A 22,298-nucleotide genomic window follows, 5' to 3' on the forward strand; every position below is an offset into this window, starting at 1 on the left:
CATACTCGACTTGATACTTGCCCTGGTTTCCAGAGCCATCAGCATGCAGCTGCTAATTTTGTCTGACAGCTCCAAAACTAATTAGTTTCCTCACAAATATTTTTCTTCGACGACTGTGAACTTTAAACCCTATTACTCACAATTATGTGCCTTGTGCAGACACTAACCATACCAGAGCTGTTAAGTTGACATCCTGAAACCTCCTTCTATATTACCCTCTCACATATTTATCTGACATATACATCATCCCTGCATACCGAGAGTCAGAGAAGCCAACGAGTTCAGAGACCACAATGAAAATACAACATAATGACCCCTAATGCTGCAGGCCTGAGAGTGGTTTATGGTCCAGAGAGGCCTTGACATATTTTTTTGTGCGAGAAAAGCCGGTTTACACACATGATCTTAGTCAGTGGGTTGTTGTTCGTGTTGCTCAACATTCTAAAATACATTATTATGACTGACAAAGATACATAATTGACCTCAAGTCAGGGTTAAAAATTATCTATCTGTAAATGACTGGTACACCACATTATCCACAGTAGAAAGGGGAGACTGGTGGGAGTCTAAGGTCACGGAAACAAGATTATAATCATTGGTTAAATTTAGAAAGATCATCCGTCTATTATCAGTTCGCTGCATCATGAGTCTATGTGATGGATAAAACCATTTATTATAGAGGTAATCCCATAATTAACATTATCAGAGGCACATCATCAGGCTGTTATATCACAGTTAGCAGCAAACCATGATGTGTATTTCAACAATCTCAATGAAGAAATCCCCCTGACACAGATAAATCCAAAAGAAATAATTGCCCATTCACTGGGGCATGAACATTGATTAACATTTGGCAGGAGTCTAGGGGCAGGTTGTTTACGTCTAAGACTCAACTTTGGCACACTGACCCCACATGCAGAGACAGGGAGAGGTGGCACACTGGGCATAGCAATGATTTAACTTGACGAGGGAAGGGGAAAGGAAAAGAACATTGGATTTCAAGGCTTTTAATAGCTGTGCCGAGATCTCAATGCAGTGCATTAAGAAACGACGAAAGATGCTGGGAGATTGTGTAATGCTCTGACCTAAATGGACAATTGGTATTTAACCTATTTCTGCTCTATGGAAGGTATTGGATAAAAGCTAGTTGACAGAAACAACTTGAGACCCATATTAAATGCACATTTATTGCCCCCGTCCATGAAAATGAGGACGGCTACATTGTGATATAATTACACACGTCTGCCACAAGTCATGCGAAAACATCATAACTCGCTCTACATTTTTTTCCCTAAGACGTCAGAACTGTCTTGGCATTTTATACACTGAATGTTTTCTCTGGGGAAACAATTTCCCATCACTGCACACACTTCACTGCTGTCTTTCTTATTTACTTTGTGTGTGTTGTCTTTGTTACATCCTTAATCGCTCACTATGACACTAACCTCCATGAAGCGTGAGATGGTCTGTATGGCCTGGTCGGTCTCGTTGAAGACCTCTCTCCAGGTGAAGGCGGATCCTGCAGGTCTCCGGTCCTCGGAGGACTTGGACAGGAAATTGATCACATCTGACACGCGCCACTCAGTATCACTGAGCTGGGTGTTGAAGAATGCAGCGCTGGCGTTATTCTGCAGCAGGGTCTGTCAAAGGGTGAAACATTTATATTGGTTATTTTATCTTATATTTAGATCTGAAAGTAAACACAGATAAACAAAATACCTTTACAGAAAGCTTAGATTGTGTTTATTACTGACACTGTGCTGTAAAATGTGTGTTGAGAGAGGGTTAGGGAAAATAAAAAAACTGGGGCAACACATTATGACTTTGGGCTTGTATGCTTTTCTGACCTTTGCTGCTGCTGCACTTGTTGCATTTTTGTTTGGCTTGTGACCTTGTGCCTTGTGACCTCTTTTCCTACTCAAGGGTTTTCTCAAAAATAATTGGCTCTGTTAATGTCACCAATGTCCTCTTTCCTCGACAGAGAAACCTACTTCATCTCATAAAATATTGTACGATATAGAATATTATTTACACCCTGATGTTATTAAAACCTGTCATCTGAAGAAAATAAAACTGAAACAAGGCTTTATGTCTCCAGGGTGTCGCAATGTCACAGTAGCAAAAATAAATTTAGAATTCTGTTCACCAATGACGTCAGGTGCAGATGCAGACATGTGTGATTTGAAAGTCTCACATTTACTGACCAAGATTAGTGCCAGTGATAGAGACAGTAATAGAAGCATATTTGCTTGTTTCGGGGACAAGCTTTGTGCATTAAATTGCTTTCTAAGCGTCTGAGTGTCAGTATCACATTCCACCACTGGGTGGAAGTGGTGCTTATGCAATTTGCATAGGAAAAGTGAAGAAAATGTAGGAAAACAGCTACTGAGAGACATGTCACAAACTGCATCACATCAGATGGAGATGTTTGAACTTGACAGTCAGTTTCTGATCCTGCAGAAGAAACTAAATCTTTACATTCAAAAACCTCAAGGCAAAACAAATAATCCTATTGAATTAATATTGATATGATTTAATGCCACACTGACAATCCATCTATCCAGTGTTTAATTAATCAAGTTTTATGCTTGTCTTTGTCCTTTTTAGCTGGATTATCTGTCTGTGTATTAGTTTATCATCTTTGCTTCTGCCCTCTTTCTGTATAGTTTAAGTGCTTTTGTCAGCCTGAGCCAAAAGAAAAAACATGTTTGTGACTATCAGGGGCAGTCGGATATCTGCTTAATGTTAATGTCTTTCTGGGCGGTGGCCTCCACAGACGCCTCAGAACTTGAAAGGCCCTTCCTCCCTGGCAAGTTACATCAGAGACATAATTTCACCGAAGTCATGTGCACAGATTATTCTCTGATGAGTTATATGTGAACAATGTCAGCGCCTCCCACTCACCCTGACTAAGTCCATTTCTTCGCTATTCTCCATGAAGCTCCAAACTTTGGGTCTCATCTCCTCCCACATCCCTCCAAGATCCCTCAGCACGCCGAGCTCCTGGAAGGTCTTATTAACCTGTAGCACACACACAACAAAAAAACATACATATTCAATCATTTGATGTGTCTTAACTGATAATTCTGAAAGGGTCTCAGAGATTATAAGAGCCTCATGTACCTCATGGATGATCCTCTGTGTTGCTGGTGTATCTGGGGTGTACAGGATCTTCCCCATGAGCAGTGGCTTCAGGGCTCTCCAGATCATCCTGGAAATGGGGCTGGACTCCAGACTCCGCATCATGCTGTTACAATAAGGTGCTGAAAGAATACATACAAGACAATTTGAGTCAAGGACCCTGTGAAAAATAACAATCAAGGTTGAAATTGAAGGTACTTCAGACTAGATAGCAGTGGACACTTACTGGAAGAGTTGTCGTAAGAAGTGTGGGGCTCGCTGTCGCTGTCGTTGCCATGGTTTCCAAACAGGGCCTTGTAGTTGTTGTCCTCGTACCAGTTGAGAGACTTAATTTTGAGGCCACCTCCCTCGGGGTGTCCGCAGACGATACGTGACACAGCCTGATACATCTGGTTTGGAGAGCCTGTGGCATTTGCAGTCAGATACAGGATCTCCTTTCGCATGTCCTTCCAACTGTTCATGCTGGCGAGCTGAGGGACAGACACACACAGAAATACACAAACATAGATGTGAGTGTTGGTCTCATTGTCAGATCAGTGATACTAATTCTGAAACATGTGTGTGGAGGTTTTTTATGTCTTGCTTTATGCTGAAAATACAATATCTATTCTGCATTATCTTATATAAAGCTCATTGAATTGCCTTGCTGATGAAATGCACCATACAAATAAACCTCCCCTGCTTTGCATGGATATCAAAAGTTGTACTTTTTGACCCCCGAAGATCGAATCAGCACATCCTAGAGTCCAAGTTTGTGCAGAGGACCCTCGAGGTGTTACTAAGATATCGGGTTTACACATTTGGAACAGACGGAGAGAAGGACACGACCACAAAAAACACCGCCTCCGGCCTGCACCATAAAAAATATTTTAGTCTGGGAATAATGTCTGAGATCCATGGCTGTGAAGTTCTAAATGAGATTAGCTCACAGCAGCAGAACAAGGCCTATCTGTGTTGAGTCTGCTGAATGTACTGTTTGTTATTGGTTTCCCACCTTTTTTGTCAGTTGTATCACCACACCCCCACAACCCACATTTCAAGATTTTTAAACAATACAGGAATCAGTTTGAACTGATATTCCTTTAATCCATGACCAGGGCTATTTTCACTGTGTATCTATTACTGCTGGCTATCTACTTCTTTTAGTGTTCATATCCTATATGCTACATTTTTGTTATTATAAACTTTATTTGTATAGGAAATTTTAACGCAGCTGTCACAAAGTGCTTCGCAAATATGACAAACATTAATCAATGACAACAAGTAATAGCATCTTAAATCAAAGGCAACAAATAAAATACAATAAAAAATCATTTGAAATGAATGGCAAGGGAAAAGGATAAAAGAAACATAATAATAGCTATAAAAATACAATATATAGTATGTTGTATTGTACACGTTGCACTTTTTTAAGTACCCAATAATCTACCCTCAGAAATCAGACACCCTTGGGTGAAAGTACTCCTTGTTCTGAATGATTCTTATACGAAACAGGCGTTTTCTGTCTCTCCTGCCCCCTCATCTGTGTTCAGACCTGTTTCTTTCTTCAGGGACTCTGACATGCCTCTTATACAGTAACTCACAGTGTGAGAAATAAAATGAATATGTCAGCATCTATATTTGAAAGACTATCATCTGTCACAACACAGGCAGCTTATGTGTACCCATGAGTGTGTGTGTCGCTGTAGGTGTGAAGCCATTGAAGGTTATCATGTGCACAATGAGTGGTGTTCCAGATGTGGAAGTATAGTCAAGTGTTGCACTGTGGGATAAAGACCCTTTGCACTCAGCTGTCCGACTGAGTAAGATAAATCTGACCGCTGTTCCCGATCCTGTCCTTCTCCCTCTCTGCATGTATGAGTGTGCAAATATGGATTTGCATTTCTGCCAGATAAGATGATATTACACTGTTACTAATTTAAAAATAATGTACAATCATTCCTAAAGTATGTTAGTACATACTTTAGGAATTTACTGGGATTTACAGCTACGTTGTGCAACAAACTTGTACCACTGCAGTTGCTACTGTTTTGTTGAAAAAGCAAAAGCCAATATGCTTTTAGTGAAATGCTGTTGTTCTTGATTACATAAAATGAGATTAGTTACACAGTCATAGAAGCGGTAGCCTTCTGCAGTGTTTAGGCACTTAAAAATGCAAACAGATATAACTTTTAACTGTAGATTCAACCCAAGCGAAGACCTAAAAGTGGGTGGAAGAACTGCGTAGTGTTTTTAAAAACTTAAACATAAAATTCTGCTGTATTCAATTGTCATTAATGAATGAGAAAAGAGTTCTGTCACACTTGTCTCTCTTGATATCCTCTCAACAGTCATACGCAGCGTTACTGATTCTGATTAAAGTGGAGGTTACTACAGGTCAAAAGACAAGTCAGCGCAAGTTCCCACAGTTTCTGTCTACAAACTGGTCAACCAAACCACACATGCAACTCTGACACCGACTCGTGACGGAGGAGGAATGGAAGGCGGGGGTTTGTGTTTTTGTGCAATTAAAATGAAGGAAGGGAGAAGAAGTTGAGTGCTTTTGTTTCCTAAGAATGAGCCAGAGGGTAGTGCATGGGCTGAAAGAAAGAAAGAAAGACAGAAAGAAGGAAGGAAAGAAAGAAAGACAGAAAGACAGAAAGACAGAAAGAAAGAAAGACAGAAAGACAGAAAGACAGAAAGAAAGAAAGAAAGAAAGACAGAAAGAAGGAAGGAAAGAAAGAAAGAAAGACAGAAAGAAGGAAAGAAAGAAAGAAAGACAGAAAGACAGAAAGACAGAAAGACAGAAAGAAAGAAAGACAGAAAGACAGAAAGAAAGAATGAAAAAACGTGTTTTGTTGCAGTGGAGCAGGAGGTGGAAATGAGAGCAGAAGGCAGGAGTGGAAGATGCGAGAACAAAGAAAGGTTATTATCGGTCATTCTCTTAATAGGCACCTCTGCAGGCTCCTCCACTGGATTGTTACTGAGAACAGACTCACATGGGATGAGGCACAAACACACAGAAGATCCTAACTCAACATGAAACCATTTCCTTGGTTGACTTCTCCATAATTTGTATTCTGCCCGTCAACAAGCTATTCAACACTGTTTTCCTCCTAGAGAAAGTGAGACAGTGCGTGTCTGAAAGCAGATTAAGAGAACTGCTGCGTCTCGGATCCCTCACACATACACCACACACACACGCACATTCTGAGATCGTTCTGTATGCAGTGGCTGCAGCTGAGCCCTCAGCCACATTAAACTGTCACATGCTTCCTTGTTTGTTCACACACAAATAACTGCATCCATCTGTGAGTGTGCTGTGTTCGACTAGGTGCATATCTGGGTCTTTGTGTGGGCGACTTTCTTGTGTGTCTGTCGGTTTGCGGGTTATGCACCGGCGTGTCTCACATATCTGCTTGTAATTTGTACCCTCGTCTCTTCGTTGACGGGAGCTACAGAACCTTGTCAACACACCATTGACAAGGTAGAAACCATAACCTCCTTCTTTTGCTCAGTGCAAAGCGCTCACACATACCCGGGGGCAAACAGGCACCCAAGTTACGACTCTACCAGCTGAAAAACCCACGTGTGAGTCGGCCGACGTGCTGACTGAATATTCATTTGCCCCTGCTGAAAACACTTTTGTGTGACTGAGAATAAGTGTCATCTCCCTAGAGAGCAGATAAACTTGTTAACTTGGGTGACTAGGTGAGTAAAACACGCACACGCACACACACACACACACACACACACACACACACACACACACACACACACACAAACACGCAGACAGGCAGACAGGCAGACAGGCAGGCAGCAGAAGAGGATTGTCCTAAAGTAACCTCGTTGCAGAGCTTTCAAGTTCGAGGTTACTATGGTTCAAATTTCCACTCCAGCACACAACTATTTAGACCAGAGCAGCTCAGGGGCCAGTCATAAATGAATTATTATGAAATGACACATCATCCCCACGTCCAAATCAGGCTGAATATTTTGTCATCTGAAGTAGTTTGTCTTGAGGTTACAAGAGTTCACTCCTGCTCCCTCTGAAAAGATACATCTGAGACTTCAGACTGAATCATAGGGAGAACAGATACGTTTTTTTTAATTTTTTAAATGTAAATAAAAAATGGTTAAAGACTCTTTGATCATTCCTCCATCCAGATAATTATACATGACGACACTGATCAGGCTTTGGAAGAGAAAAGGTTGCTAGAGTTCATTAACTCACTCCCTTATGCTTTGCTGAGCAATCGCTCCAGATACTAACAGCAAACAAAACAAAGAAGATAAATATCACTAATGTTTTTGAAATCCATGACGGTTCAAATTAAAATAAATTGATATAAAAGGATATGTATTTATTAGCTTTGTCAAAGGAAAAAAATCCATGACCTCTTTTTCCTCATTCACCATCCATCCTAAAGACGGCTTCGGTGTTGTTTACAGCTTCGGGAATGAGTGGGAGTTTAGATATTTTAGAGTTCAAACCTGCGCACTGCCAGCCTCCTGAGCTCAACTAAATAATCTGATTACAAACACAAACAAGGGTTAAGAGGGTTAACACTGCAACATAATTAGGACTCAACAGCCATACATTAAGAGTACGGATGTTTAACTGGGTATTAATTGAGAAATTGCTGAAGGATATATTCTCTTTTTTAACACCTTGTTGCATCATTTCCCATTTGGCTGTGAGCTAGTGGGTGATAAACACTTCAGTTTATTCCTCCACAATGCTACACTCACACCTTCTCCTTATCAGCTTATAAGCTCAGGTCAAACAGCGTGCAGAGAAGATAAATATAAACATAGGTCTGATTACAGTGGCTTGGATTTTGTTCTAGCTTTTTTCTTAGCACATTTTGTTTCTTTAATTAAAATACGGTGCTGCAACACGTCCATCTTATTTTGTTATGGCTAAATATAATTTTTTGAAGTGAGAAAACAGAGCAATTCGATTTCATTTTCTAGCCTAAAAAGTTGGTTTATTCTGCCGCTTTTCAAGTTCCATTTCTACATTTTCATACCAGTGGCAGATGTTGAAATGAGCTTTTTCTTCCCTCCTGAAAAGACATTTTGAAAATACATTACCGCCGCTCTATTATTTTTTCTTTCATTCAGCTGTGATAAGCTCTGGATTGAAACACAGGCAGACGGATGATTATTGCTTTTGAATTAGAGGTTACGTGAGTGCATTTCTCCATTCTGCCAGTTTCACATACTGGCATTCATCTACCGAACCAGCCGAGCAAAACCCAAACAATCTGCTCGAAGCAAAGTAACACACACTGAAGAGGAGCACAATAATCCCTGATTAAACAGATGACTGAATATGCCACAGTAAGTTCACAGGTCCTGCCTGAAGTACCACTGGCCTCAAATAAGCACAAAGTCTCAATGTGCGCTCAACCAGAGTTGGTGGAGAACTTCGGTCACTGTTCTTCAACCACTGTCTTTTGCATATTCCTTGGTTTTGTGTTTGTAAATCATTGCCCTGTGACACAGTGCCACGCAGAGAGGAAGCGGATACAGTGCAGAGTGGATAAAAAAACCATTGAGCTTAGGTTTCAACATCAGTGGTTAAGGACCAGCTCGTTGATGTTCTTACAGCTGCTTGGAAAGGAAATGCACAAATCACATGCATACAGCTGGCTCTTTATTTTCTGCCAACTCAGCAGAGCACAAGCCTGAGAGGAAAGGGGCTCTCAACACGTGTGTGTGTGTGTGTGTGTGTGTGTGTGTGTGTGTGTGTGTGTGTGTGTGTGTGTGTGTGTGTGTGTGTGTGTGTGTGTGTGGCTCAGCAAGGCTTTTGTGCCACTAACAACAGGAGCATTTCACACGGCCTGTTTGTTATTGTTTAAGCTTTTATCTGTGGTGGAAGAAGGGGATTCTTTGAAAATTAAAGCAGTTTCACTGTGGTAGAACAAAGTTAAAAAGCCTTAATGTGGCTGAATGTTGAACCAGTGCGTGTGTGTGTGTGTGTGTGTGTGTGTGTGTGTGTGTGTGTGTGTGTGTGTGTGTGTGTGTGTGTGTGTGTGTGGTTTATTTACCTCCACAGCCAGCGCCCCCAGGCTCTCCAGAAGATGGTCGGTTGCAGCTGAGACCTCCTGAACGACTTTGGGATCCGACTTCACGTCCTTCTGTTGGAGAGAAAGGGAATCGTTAATGTGCTGCAGAGGTTTTCCACTGTGTCTTTTGGTTTGTGTACACAACTAAGACAATAGAATTAAACTAAATCCACCATAATGTACGAGCAGGGGAGGAAGGCAGCCATGGCCAGTTACAGAAAGTTTTTTGCACAACAAGAGACCATTTGGTCAAAGGTGAGGGACGAGGGGAGCTGAGAAAGAACAAGTCAGTGTGGCTTTGACCTCCTGTGTTCCTGTCTGTCAAAGTGCTGTGTGTGGGTTTGTGTGCTTGTGTGTGTGTGTGTGTGTGTGTGTGTGTGTGTGTGTGTGTGTGTGTGTGTGTGTGTGTGTGTGTTTGCTCTTGTCTTTCACACTAAGTTGTCAGCTGCTGGAACATCTGACACTCAACAAAAGCACACGAATGGCTGAAGACAGAACAGCCCTCTAGGAAGAAAGAAAGACACTATAGCTTTCTACTTTCTCATTTGCTCACGCTGCTGTCGCCCTTTCTCGTCCCATAACGACCCCTGCCGTCTCCCACAGACATAAAAACCACAGGGTAATTAATGGGAGAAAGTGGAATTATGTAACACAAGTTCGTTACTTAAGGAAAGGAATTTCTCTCTTGCAAGTTTGGACATAGAACAAAATGTATATGTACATATATACTGTATGTATCAGATCCGTATATGGAGCCACTTCACTCTCATACCTGGAGGCAGAAGTGCTGTTAACATTTCACAATACCTTTAACACCACAGCGAGGACCTGCGTTGTTAAGCATTGCTAACTTGATTTATTTCTAGAGCAATGATAATGTTGACCATATGAAAATGAAGACCATAACCATTTAACAACTGCTAGCACGGAACAAAATGTTTTCTTTTTCTATTTCCTGGCACCCCTCACCATTGACTCACGTGTCTGTTGGTCATGGGTATTATGGAAGGTGGGGGGGGGGGGGGGGGGCTGTTTGAGAAGATACAGGCAGGGAAGAGGTGACAATGGACAGGAAAGAGAGGAAAGAGGGTGGGGGGAGGAAAAGAAGTGGATACAGAAAACAGAGTTCTGCAGTAAAGAAAGAAAAGGTATCTGCCATGTTTGCATTTTCTCTTTTGTATCTTTGTGTTTGCACTTCATCATCATGTCCAGATCATATTCTCTCCATTTCTTGGAATATCTATACTGACTTCCTGAAAAAGACACCCCCATCCTGTTTATGCTGGAGGACACCCAGTGATCTTCCAGGAATTTTATGATGAAGAAACACAGGCGAATGATGATACTGTGTATTTTCTAGTTAAAATGAGAAGGGATAGTCTTTCTGGCTTTCTCTTTCAGGTGCCGTGTCCTGGGGAGATCTCGGGGTGGTGTAACACTCTAACAGTGGGTTTCGTTACAACCTGTCTGATCTAGATGGCTCTTGATCCGTTCGTTCATTGGTAGAACTCTAGCAGTTACACCCCAATGGAAAAATCCAACCCAGGCAATTATTAAATATGTGACCATCCAACTCTCCAACTGGTGAACAAGTGATACAGAACAGAGGAACTCACCCGAATGGGTTTGAGGAAGTCTAGGTTGGACAGGAAGTGGCTCTGGGCCTTGTCAAGCCAGTCGCTGGAGGACTTGCAGATAATTTCTTGAGTCATAAGCGACACATTGCGGTCAGCAATGTGGACAAACTCCTCCAGTGTTGTGCTGTTACAGAGGTCTCTGAGGTGGAAGCCAAAACCTTTAGTCAGCACCTGGATAAAGGAAGAAAAACAAAAGTACAGCAGTTTAGATAAAGCAGAGAATTGTGTGAGAGTGTGAAAGGACACGAGAGGAGATAAAAATATATCCAGTTTGTCAGACGCTCAAATGTTAACATGGGTGTTAACATGGAGGCACAAGGGATTGATGAATTCATTGATTGCTCATTCTTCCGTTTACAAAAACACTTTTACTTGGAAACAGACACCAAACAACAAAAAAGTCCTGCCAGTTATATTTTCTTTTCAGGAAAAAATCTCGAGAGAACATTCATTTAACGGGAAACGAGAGTCACAATGTCTTAACAATAACTTCTGCATGTTGAGTAACAATATTTGAGTCCCTTTGGTGCTTGTTCCTGGCTCTCTGTTGCTATGTATTTGTCAAAAGGATTTATAAAACACCTGACGATGAGAACTACACAAAGATGCTCATTAAACCAGAGCTACCATAAGGAAAATAAATGTTGTGAATATCAATGCTGGGCCAAAGCAGGGATTCATACACTGAAGCTTGATTCTACTCAGACTCTAATAAAATGCCATGTATCTTTAGATAAAATTATCTTTGTCATTTCAAAAATTCTTGTCCATCCTTGTGTTGTTGAATGTTGAACACATTACTTAGAATGGACAGTACAGCTGTGCCCGTGTGTGCGGAGTAACAAATGTCTTGGGACATCAGAGCGTTCAAGGACAGACGCTCCGTTTTCTCTGACAGAGTCAAGATGTTCAAACACATGTTTGTGTGTGAGAGTGAGAGTGAGAGTGAGAGAGAGAGAGAGAGAGAGGGGGGGGGGCACACTGACTTATCTTCGAAATGTCCTTGACTGTCTTATGGCATCATGTCTACCACATACAGTAGTGACAGCTGATAATCTTTAAAAAACATCAAGGTTTTACGGCCGTCGGTTTGGAGGAGTCATATTCATCATCCAGCTGAGAATTCAAAACATATTGTTCCTCTGACAGATCTCTATGTCTGTGCCTTCGTGCATTTCACTGCTGCAGGATAATTGAAAAAATGCTCCATGTAACGAGGGGCCCCAGCAACAATATGCTTCCATTCATTTTCAACCCCTTTCCTTAAATAATGTTTCTATCGACCATGCTGGACTAATGGATACACTTATAGTCCTTTAGTCTAAGCTGCATCCTGTTTGATCAATAGATGTCTGTGAGAAAGGTGATTGGTTAACAGAATCCTATGGTGGAACGTGAATGAGTCTCTGAGTCTCTGCCTCCGCACGTGAGGAGAAATCAGGGGGGGGAGGGAGGAGGGAAGAGGGGCAGTCATGTGACTCCCACCCTCCAATTGTAAAGCAGGGATGTTGTGACGGGCCGGGCTGGGAGCTGTTGTTGGGGTGGACCGAGGAAGTCTAATGAGCAAGTGTGTGTGAGACTTGAGTGATAAATAAGGGGCGTAAATAAGTGAGAAAAAGATGAAGGGAGACGAGAAAAATGAGGGTTACTGAAAAAGGAAAATGAGCGAAAAAATTATCTGAAATCGAATTAGATTTTCTTGGTGTGGGATAGGAAACATGAGGAAGAAAAAGACGAGAGAGAGAGAGAGAGAGAGAGAGAGAGAGAGAGAGAGAGAGGTGGGTTAGGTACCCACTGTGACACCCCCTGTCACAGGGATTCTGTCTGGTATTAAGGGCTTATAGCAACTGAGGCCTGTTGCCCGACAGATGCTGTTGAGCCATGGTCACTGGTTTTGTGCACCAGCAGTGTGGCCAGGCCAGTATGATTATCTCATATGTGAAAGGGACACAACAAAGGGGCTTCAGCAGCTTCAGAGCCCCTCTGTGCAGAGAAGTGCAGTTAGAAAAAGAATCTGTTATCGTCACTGGCATTGTGCGGCTCAATAGCAACAGAGGAGGAACTTGAGGAAGGATTTAATATTTAGTTACTGTTGTTTGTGTCTTACTGTACTGTCTTATTTTGTGTTCCACAAATCGGCGAAAGATACATTTCCATTGATGCCTGCATTATTGGACAATACAGTTTGGAACCATAAGAAGGGAATATGAGGTTTCAAATACAGAAGGGATTTATTTAAAGAAAAGTTAGGAAATGTGACAGTTTACCTTCTCCAGATTGACGTCAGCCTCCACTATCTGTTTCAAAGCATGACGAGGAAGTGAGGCATTGTGGTGCAGGAAGTGGGAAAGGGTCTCATTGTCTTTCAAAAAGTCCTTCAACTTGAAACCTAGAAATGAAACATATAAACTTATTAAATCATCATGACACATCTGAGAGTATTATAGCTCTTACAATCCTATAAATCCCTGAGCAGTGAAAACCTCAGAGAAAGAACACATGATTTGAGGACGAGTAATAACCACAGTATTTAATAAATCAAGCCGAGAACAAAAGAATACACAACTGGATAAAATGATTAGCATGCCAAATCATATTTTATATTCAAATAAGAGCTCTGAGAGGCTTTTGTTCTCTAGCTGAACCATTTCTGGAACTGGCCTGAGTCAGCTGTGTGGCTGTAAAAACACCCACACACACTGCTCCCTTTTCTTGAGTCAGGGGTTACTGTAGGACATTCCACTTTAGCCTAGATACTCGCACTCTGCGTCTCCGTCTCTCTCTCCGTCTAACTCTCCTCCTCCCAAATTTTCTTTCCACCTTTTACCTACTTTCAGTTCAACTTTGCTCATTTCTCTGAGTTGAATTATGAGTACATGTTTTAAAGGGGAACCTGTTATATTCTATCCAAACGTGGACAAAGTTTCAAATAATCATGTAAAAATATGTCAAAGTAATCCTTGTGAGACTGAAGGTCAGAGGTCCGACTGTCACACAGAATTTCTAATTGTGTTTTTCTACCTCTTCATCTTTTATATGCTCATCCGCTCCAAGCACAGTCGACTTAACAGGTATTTATTGTTCTCAAGCATACAAATAACCAAGGGTGCAGGTTTAAAGCAGTTGTTTGCAGTAGAATACATTTTATCAGCAATGTTAGATTTTGTATGTCATCATTTTGTATGTGTCCTGCTATAATCTTTGTTGCCTGGATGTTCGTTCTGTCCACTGGTTCAAACATGTGCACATGGATTTGATAAAATGCCCTTTGCGGTCATTTCTGTTCTATTAACTCGTTTTAGTTACTGGTAACCAAAATGTACAGTTTGCTTTCAGAGCCTCTACACTGGTATGAGGATGGAGTTGTGCTGGGTGCACTGGGTGCTGGGTTTTTAAGGAGGCCTGAGCTAATAATCCCCGTCTCACTCATGCTGCTTTTAGATATGCACTGAACTCCGGATCTTCTCCTGAAATAATCCGGAAGGGCTTTAAGTGAGATTCTACATGTACCAGACGCAGACAATGATGTCAACTTGAAAAGATACGAGCTGAGAGCTTTTGGTGATGTGTCTTAACAAAAACACATTATTCCCGCCACAGAATTTAAACGGCATGTCCTGCCTCTTGCATGCTCTACCCAGACGCCGCCCCTCGCTTGAATGCTTGGGATATTTTCCTGTTGTTGTGAACTTGTCTGACCTTGACAATCTCCTGCTGTGTTCTCCATATATAAAAGGAAAACTCCAGAAAATAATCCAAACAATTGGGTCCGGCAATTTTCATGTCTGAAAAAGGCTTCAGAGGCTCAACTTAAGAGCTGCATAAAAGACATGTCCTTTAATCTCCTGTGAACATTTTTCTTTCTATTTTTTTTTTTTAGAGCTATCAAATGACGCACAGACACACACACACAGACACACAAAACAGGAAACGCTTTGCTTTTTGTGAACTGAGCATCCTTTGGGAGGAAGTGAAAGAGAACAGAGTGTTTCTGTGTGTCCGGGGGGGGAACACAGGTCACTCTCCCTCGCTGCCTCCTGACTGAGTGAATGCTATTTAGGTGCGAGTGTGAGTGTGTGTTACACATGCATCCCTATCATTTCTGTCTCCCCATGAGACCTGTGTGTGCATGCAAGTCTCAGGGGTGAGCAACCAGGGAGTGCTAATAAGGTCTAATCAGTGCCTCTGTAGGAAGTCACAGCTCCCATGGTGCATTGCATCTGGAGGCCCTTGAGGATACACTGGACTGAATGGTGCAACAGTTGGTGTAGTCAGTAACGGTGCTTGTTTTTGCTGTCAATTTCCTTGTTTTATCGTAATCTGTGAGTGTTTGTTTGTATTTGCACTGCGATAGTGGATTAAACCTGCGCATTATCAGGCACAGAAACATTTTTAACTAAGACAACGTAAGAAGTGACTAAACGTATCTGTGTGTGTTTTTCCTACGTTGAACATTTGTGAGCCCTTCATTTACTCTTACATGTCGATACATGTTTCTGCTGGTGTTGATCCGGTGTTAAATTAAACTGTCCTGACCTCACACACCCCAAACACCAGTGGCATCACACTTAGACTAGTCCACAAACAGGCGCGAAGCACAGAGGCGTTTCTGCAGTCAGATCACCTAAAGATGGCTGCTGCATAAATTCTGACCGCAGAGGAATCAACTCACAAGACGGTCGTGTGGTGGGTGGATCGCTTTGAGACTTGGACGGAAATAACATCTTAGATTTTATAATTGGAGTTTGACTTTTTTTTCTGAACCTGATTCCTAGATGCCAGTTACAAAATGTGGAAAGTAGGGGTAAAGTTACATTTAAGGCATTTTAAGGCCATGAGAGAAATGTTTTCATGACAAACATTTAGAATATGTAATTCTGAAAAACAAAGAAAAGTTTTAAGGGTGTAATCATTTACAGATGGAGATGGATTTAAGGTTAAAGTAAGTGTTGAGGTTGACAGGTTAGCCTGCTGGACTTGATTTAGTCCTTAGGTTTCCTTTATAGCGATGCAGTTTCAGGGATCTGAGTGTGTTATGTGAAATGTAAAGTAATATGTACAGTCAAGAAAAAAAGGCAGAAAAAGGCTTAGGTGTCCATTTTAAAAGATCGGACTCGGACACATCAGGCCTGTGCATCAAATGGAGTCTTTTAACGCAGCCAGTCAGATAAAATATGAAGGTGGTGAAAGGCTAAAAACATAAGATGTGGAAACCTATGGTGCATGTACATATTCCTCTCTCCTCTATTCATCTATTTGGCATGAAGCAGATTTAAAATCTGTACAGTCTCATAAAGCAGAAATGCATTAGATGATCCTGTGTTGTTTATCTTGTGAGACTATGGACAAAAAGCTCATACCTCTCCCTGACCTTTCCCACCCCCCGGTCACTGTAAATCTTGTTTGCTGACCCCGCCAGTCGCTGAATTATTAACTGACACGTGCAGGGCCTCTTTGAACCATGCTGTTATTCCTATAGTGTAACTGTGCAGTTCGCCTCCTCCTGCATCATGACTGATGTGCCCACGTTACATCAGGGCTTTTACCTCACGTGGATTAGAAGCAAAGATAAAGCATATAGGGATTGAGTGCTATCAGACAGTTGTGCACTATAGAAATCAATTGTAATGAAGTGCGCACATGCAGTGCAATAAAGCAAGGGGAAAAGTTGCATCAGTGCCCCTTCTTGTCTTATTATCCTCCATATTCATTCCATGTTTTTCTTTATGTCCTCATTGTGTTCTGTTGACTGGAAAACAGGGACTGCTCCCAGCACCAGAGTAATGGGTGATGAATTAAAAAACAATTCTGAGCAAAATCTTTTCTGAGCGAGATTAATGTTTCTCTAAGTGAAGTGAAATGGTGGCAGAGGTAAATGCTGCCCTCTTTCCTGTTTTCAAGTTGCTCTGACCTAGTCTGCACAGCAGTGTCATCAATGTTATTTTAGAAAGGTGATTTTTCTCTGCTCGGCAACAGCCACAGCCGCAATGATGACTCTCTCCCCTTTTTCTCTCTCCTCCCTTTTCAGTTTTGAAACCTCAGCACTCATACTGTACATAAGATCATGTTTGAACATGTTGGCAAAAATGTGATAACAGAGTTTGCTGCAAAGTGTGCTCTTTATCAGCGGTAAACAACATGTTTCGTCTTTCCACGTACGCAGGAAGCAGCAAAATTCCAGCCGGGACAACTTGACATTTTAACTGCCAGATCTGTGCCGTGATTGTGCAGCTACTGTCAGGGTGGTGCACACTTTTCTTTCCTTGAACGACCTCGTCATAAGAGACGCAGAGAGTCAACACCCACTGGCTTTTGGGGGAGATGGCCCCCCCCCGCGGCTGGCCAACAGTGATAAGAGCGGGACATGTTACACCCTTGACAAGTCTCCAAAGATTCAGAGTTATATAAGCTGCAGAGGCCCCCCTGGTTTAAGGCACTTAAAGTAGTTTTCACAAGTTATTAATCATTCATTAAAAATTCACTTTGTACATTATTTTCATCTTTTTACATTAAAGTTCTTGGAAATAAAAACTACACTGGAAACAATTCTCTTGCACTTGAAAGCATGTCACAGCACATTTGAGGCAATTATGTTGGGGTGTGCCTTTAAGCTTCAAATGAGCATACTAGCAAGAAAAAGGGATGAATGGGTGATCATGCTGAATGGGGGCGGTAGATGACAGATCTCATCAGTCAACGTGTCATTCAAAAAACGGAATGAAAGACACAAAACAAGTAGATAATGAAACTTACGGGCAGTGTTCTTCTGCAGCTTCCTGAGGGCCCTCAGCAGCCCCTTGTAGCCCTCGTAGCTTTTATCGTTCTGAGTGTACAGCAGGATCTTTTTGGCATCGATGAACAGACGAGAGATTCTGATGATGAAAGAAAGACAACAGATCACAATTATTATGCCGATAAAAGCAGGTATTATATTACTGCAAAAACAATCTTACAAAAACTATGTATTAGGTTTAATGATAGATTATTGAACATGGTTGTGTTGCTCACATAGAGTCATTGAAGTTTCCCACGACCGCGGGACTCTCTCCAGGAGTAGGATGGCGGAAACAGGGGTTGTTGGCGTTACAGATGATGCCTTGCATCCAGGGCAGGGTACCCGCAGAGGGCATGGCCTTGTTTGGGAAATGGCCTGGAAAAATAAGCATACAATCATGATAATTTATAACTGTGGAATTAAAACTTAAGGGGAGGTCAAAGTTTACACACAACCTCAGAGGAGAATATTAGGATATTTGTCTTGCTAATCAGATGAGTGCTCTGATTTTTAAGAGCTTTTTCTCAGCTTCAAATTATTTTTTCTTTACTTGCCACCACAAAAACCTGAGACCCTTGGTTAACTATTTTTATACTTTTTCTCTGTAAACAAACAACACTCAACACTGTGTAAAATATTCATTAAGGAGCTGAAATGACCAATGTAGAACAAATCTGGGAAACATTTAATAAGAGTTACAAAAAGAATCCGCTGGAATTGGACTTTGTCTTTCGTCTTGATTGTTTGGACTGACTTTACTTATCAGCTGTCTTTACTGCCACTGCTGTAATTGACTGAGGTTAACTAGCTTTACAAAGATAAGCATGCGATGCGACAAGTGGGTCAGGAGGTTAAACACGTTTTCACTGGGTTACCCGGGCTCAAACTGACTTGTAGGGAGTGCACTGTCATTTGGTGGCGGTGACTTTGCTCCAAATAGGGAAACTAATTTGGTCAACAGCAAGCTCATATCGATTACGTGACTGCACTTGATGTAGCTCTGTTTATGTGAACATGCATAAACCTGCACAAAATCTCTTCCATGGCACTTGTTCACCCAAAACTCACAAGCACTAACTAAAAGTGAATAATTTTTGAACAAATGAAAATACTTGAAAGGCCTTCAAATAATAAATATCCCCAAGGGAATATTTTTTATTGAGTAATGGATCACTGCTTTTCTTCCCAAAAGTGCAAAGAAAATAAAAGATTTTTTTTGTGCTTTGAACAAGTGAAAATCTTATTGAGTTACAAACTGGTCAAAGTTGTGAAACCAGCTGTGGCGACGAAAGATATTCTATTTATTTTTCTAGGAGCTGAAGACCCGATTGCATGATCACACAGTGCAAACAAATATTGACAAATCCAACAGATACTCCTGTGAGCATAACACAGAAACCTTGGATAACAATGTTGATCTTACCGAGAAGCAAGAGGCAAAAACTTTGTCAAAAATAAGAAATAACGATTGATAGATGGACAAATAAAATCCCAAAATATTTCAAATAAAAAATATAAATATATATCTGTGTGTAAAGAAATGTAATTTTAAAGATGTAATTAGTTTAATGCTGTGTTCATTGAAGATTGCAAGTTCTGTCAAACCAGTCCAAGGCTCAGTGAAAGCAGTTTTCGCAACTATCAGCCCTCCCTCCATCACTCTCTCTACGTCCACTTACATTCATGTTGCTCGTAGGGCGGATAGTGCATCCGCACTGAGATCAGGATGAAGAAGATGAACAGGGGCCAGATTATCTCAATCAGCAGCTGGATCTGAGACAGGAAGACAGACAGGGTGATAATTAAGCAAATAAAAGTGGGAGATAAAGCACGTGGAAATAGATGAGTCAATCATTCCAAAACAGTGAATTGAGAATCTTTTTCTTTGTGGTCTTACAGCGCAGCTAAGGTCAGCTTCAAAAGAAAAAACTTAATCTTGAGTGTTTGTGTGTGTGTAGGGGGGCTGTCAGCTGCTGTCCTTACAAACAATAATCCCATCATGAGTCTGGGTAAAGTATATGGGTTAATTAGGGGGGACACAGCGAGACAGAGACAGATAGAGAGAGACACGTTCTGCAGGGTTTTAGAGGATGTGTTTGTCCATCTGCTCCATATGGCCCCTCTACCTCATCTGTGTCTCAGCCTTCAGCAGCACGGCCACAATGCAGCGTGGAGGGGGACAAACCCACTGTCTTAGAAAATGCACTGTGGCCCTTTGTTGGGAATAATTGGACTGAATGTCAAGCAGGCGCAGCCGTCACATTAAAGAAAGGTTCCCGCCTGATGGACAAATGGTTTGATTGTATGCAGATGAGCCTCCTCACTTATAAAAGAAGCACTATGCTGCAGCTTTGAGCTGAATTTGATCTACATGACTTTGAGTGTGTGGGCATTGACCAGCACAAAACGTCCACTGGATAATAGATTTGACATGTGAATGTGTCACCGTCACATTTTTGTCTGAGTCACAGTTATCTCATGTACTGGAAGGCTTTTCAGTTCGAGTGGCCAAGATAAGAATTACATCATTTTCATTGTTGTGGGCTGCAGATGTCTTAAACACATGTTTAAACATGTAAAAAGCCTTTTTTGCTGATATATAAAAACTGATATCATACATTATTTTCCTAGGAACCTTCAAACAAGGGGACAATATAGTATAAGCGAATGAGTGTATCTATGTGATAATGAACACAGTGTTGAAAACCTGATCATAAAGAACATGGAAATAAAAAAATAAAAAACATGGAAAAAAAAAAAAAAAGAACATGGAAATAAAAGAATAATCGACCAAGTATGAAATTGGGTGTGTTTTCACCCAGTCCATTGTTCTAGTGAGTCGGTAATTAGAAGCACTACGACTTACAGTCTGTCTCCGTCGGTAGGTGAAGTTTTTCCAAAGCAGTAACCCCAGTTGAGTGAAGACCGCCATGTTGTCTTCCCAACCTCACTGCGTGTGCTCCCGCTCCTCGCTGTCAACCCAAAGAAAAGAAAAGAGACAGTGTCAATAACTTCAAACTTAGAATTGGACAACAGGCGACAGTGGAAGTTAAAAATAATGATGAACAGATGACAGAACCAACCATATGTAGCAGCACCAAATATGGCTGCCACTTACAGGACATGAAAAGCGAGTCAAAATCAGACCTTTTCTTGAAATATTGTGAAAATAAATAATCAAGGAAAATAATCAAAAAAAGGACCCAACAAACCTTATCTGGCTGCTTTAAACAATATATAATTTAAACATAAATACACTACACTGCCATAAGAAAAAACAAATATACCTGACAGAGAAAACTTTCCGACCAGCCTGAAGTGCAGCAACACTCAGTGAATGAAGTGGACTGACGTCTGCTAACCCCCGCAGACTGGGGCCCACTTCATTTACACTCATCTGTTCAAAGGTCGACCTGTGGTTCAAATGGCAGGATGATCGGGAGTTTTCCAGTGGCGAACGTTGGTGATAATCCTTTCATCATCACATGTTTCCCCCAATTTACACCTCATACCCAATTCACAAGACTGCATTGGATGTAAATGTCGAAATATCCCTCCGAACCCAGGTCATGCCGTTTGTTCAATCTAAACAAAACAACCCAGTGATTAAGCAGCACTGGTGGGTTTAATCAAAGCACTCTGATTAACACTTTAACTCCTATTTTCTCTCACTTTGGGTTTTGTCAGATTTATCAAATGGCATTTAACTCATTCTGAGTGAAAACCAGTTTCTTGTATGTTCCTGTCCCTATTTGTTTTCTCTATTTGCAGTTTGAAATGTCCTTGAGTTTGAGTACTGATTTGTTTTAATGCAACATGGTCCGATCAGCCCACCAGGTCCAACCCCCTGACAACGCAATTCCGGGAAGAAGACCAAAGCACACAAAATACATGATGCAACTTTGGGATTTTATATATTTTATATCTCTGTAGAAATTTTTTTTACTTTGCCAACTGGATGATAAACAAAACGACAAAGCCTGAGGAATCTGAAACATGTAATAATTTTACAACCCCGTTTTCAAAGACAGGCACCTAGTCTTTCCGAGATAAGTCAGGTCAGGCACTCAAGTACCCGTAACTCCTTATTAAGGTCATCGTGGCTCACGGCACACGGGGAAAAGATTTGTGTTATCTAAAGCAGTAAAGATGTCTCATAGGAAAACGTTTCATTTTTAGCTGTGGATTCATCACAGCTAAAACCACTTCTCCTTTCCCCACACACGCAATACCAAAAATCCCGGGATGTCATGCAACACTGAAAATTTGTCTGAGTTTTGTTTCTGTTACTTCGAATCTGAAGGCGATCCTGTAAATGTTTAGACAGCGAATGAAGGACACCCTGTTTGTCGCGCTGAACGTCCTCTATACAGAATGAAGCGGATTGGTTGTGATAGAGAGTGGTACAGCACAACACAGTCTAGGACACTAATGTTCGAACACGGCCATCCCTAATCAAACGGTGTTCACACTTTTCTATGGTTTAACACATTTTCTCTTCTGCAACCAGAATAACACCATGTTCAGCAGCCTCCATTTGCTCACAGGGTGAATCTAATTTATAACATCACTGCCACAATCTATGCCCTCTGGCATTACATCCATTTCCCTCTACGAGTTGGGAAAAGCCAAGAGGATGCAAGTATCAGTACTAAATACCAGTAAATCAAAATTTTCCACTTCTGCGCGCAG

General features: G+C 41.3%; 1 protein-coding gene across 3 annotated transcripts in view; it reads right to left on the bottom strand.

Moving 5' to 3' along the window:
* LOC117769461 (phospholipid-transporting ATPase ABCA1-like) overlaps window positions 1–22,298 on the bottom strand; it is a 38,164-nt gene that overhangs the window by 13,583 nt on the left and 2,283 nt on the right. Inside the window, exons 1-12 of one of the 3 annotated variants that reach the window (XM_034598368.1) lie at window positions 20,894–21,314; window positions 20,473–20,578; window positions 19,286–19,379; window positions 17,840–17,981; window positions 17,585–17,703; window positions 13,099–13,220; window positions 10,811–11,002; window positions 9,177–9,266; window positions 3,368–3,611; window positions 3,124–3,263; window positions 2,905–3,021; window positions 1,446–1,640 (exon numbers count right to left, since the gene is read on the bottom strand). In XM_034598368.1, coding sequence (XP_034454259.1) covers window positions 1,446–1,640; window positions 2,905–3,021; window positions 3,124–3,263; window positions 3,368–3,611; window positions 9,177–9,266; window positions 10,811–11,002; window positions 13,099–13,220; window positions 17,585–17,703; window positions 17,840–17,981; window positions 19,286–19,379; window positions 20,473–20,538 — 1,521 coding nt within the window. In that variant the 5' untranslated portion in view covers window positions 20,539–20,578; window positions 20,894–21,314. Of the gene's footprint in view, window positions 1–1,445; window positions 1,641–2,904; window positions 3,022–3,123; window positions 3,264–3,367; window positions 3,612–9,176; window positions 9,267–10,810; window positions 11,003–13,098; window positions 13,221–17,584; window positions 17,704–17,839; window positions 17,982–19,285; window positions 19,380–20,472; window positions 20,579–20,818; window positions 21,315–22,298 lie in introns of those variants that run through there. The other 2 variants (XM_034598374.1, XM_034598362.1) reach the window with 2 other exon arrangements.

This window comes from Hippoglossus hippoglossus, chromosome 1, assembly GCF_009819705.1.
Source record: "Hippoglossus hippoglossus isolate fHipHip1 chromosome 1, fHipHip1.pri, whole genome shotgun sequence".
Classification (NCBI taxonomy): Eukaryota; Metazoa; Chordata; class Actinopteri; order Pleuronectiformes; family Pleuronectidae; genus Hippoglossus; species Hippoglossus hippoglossus.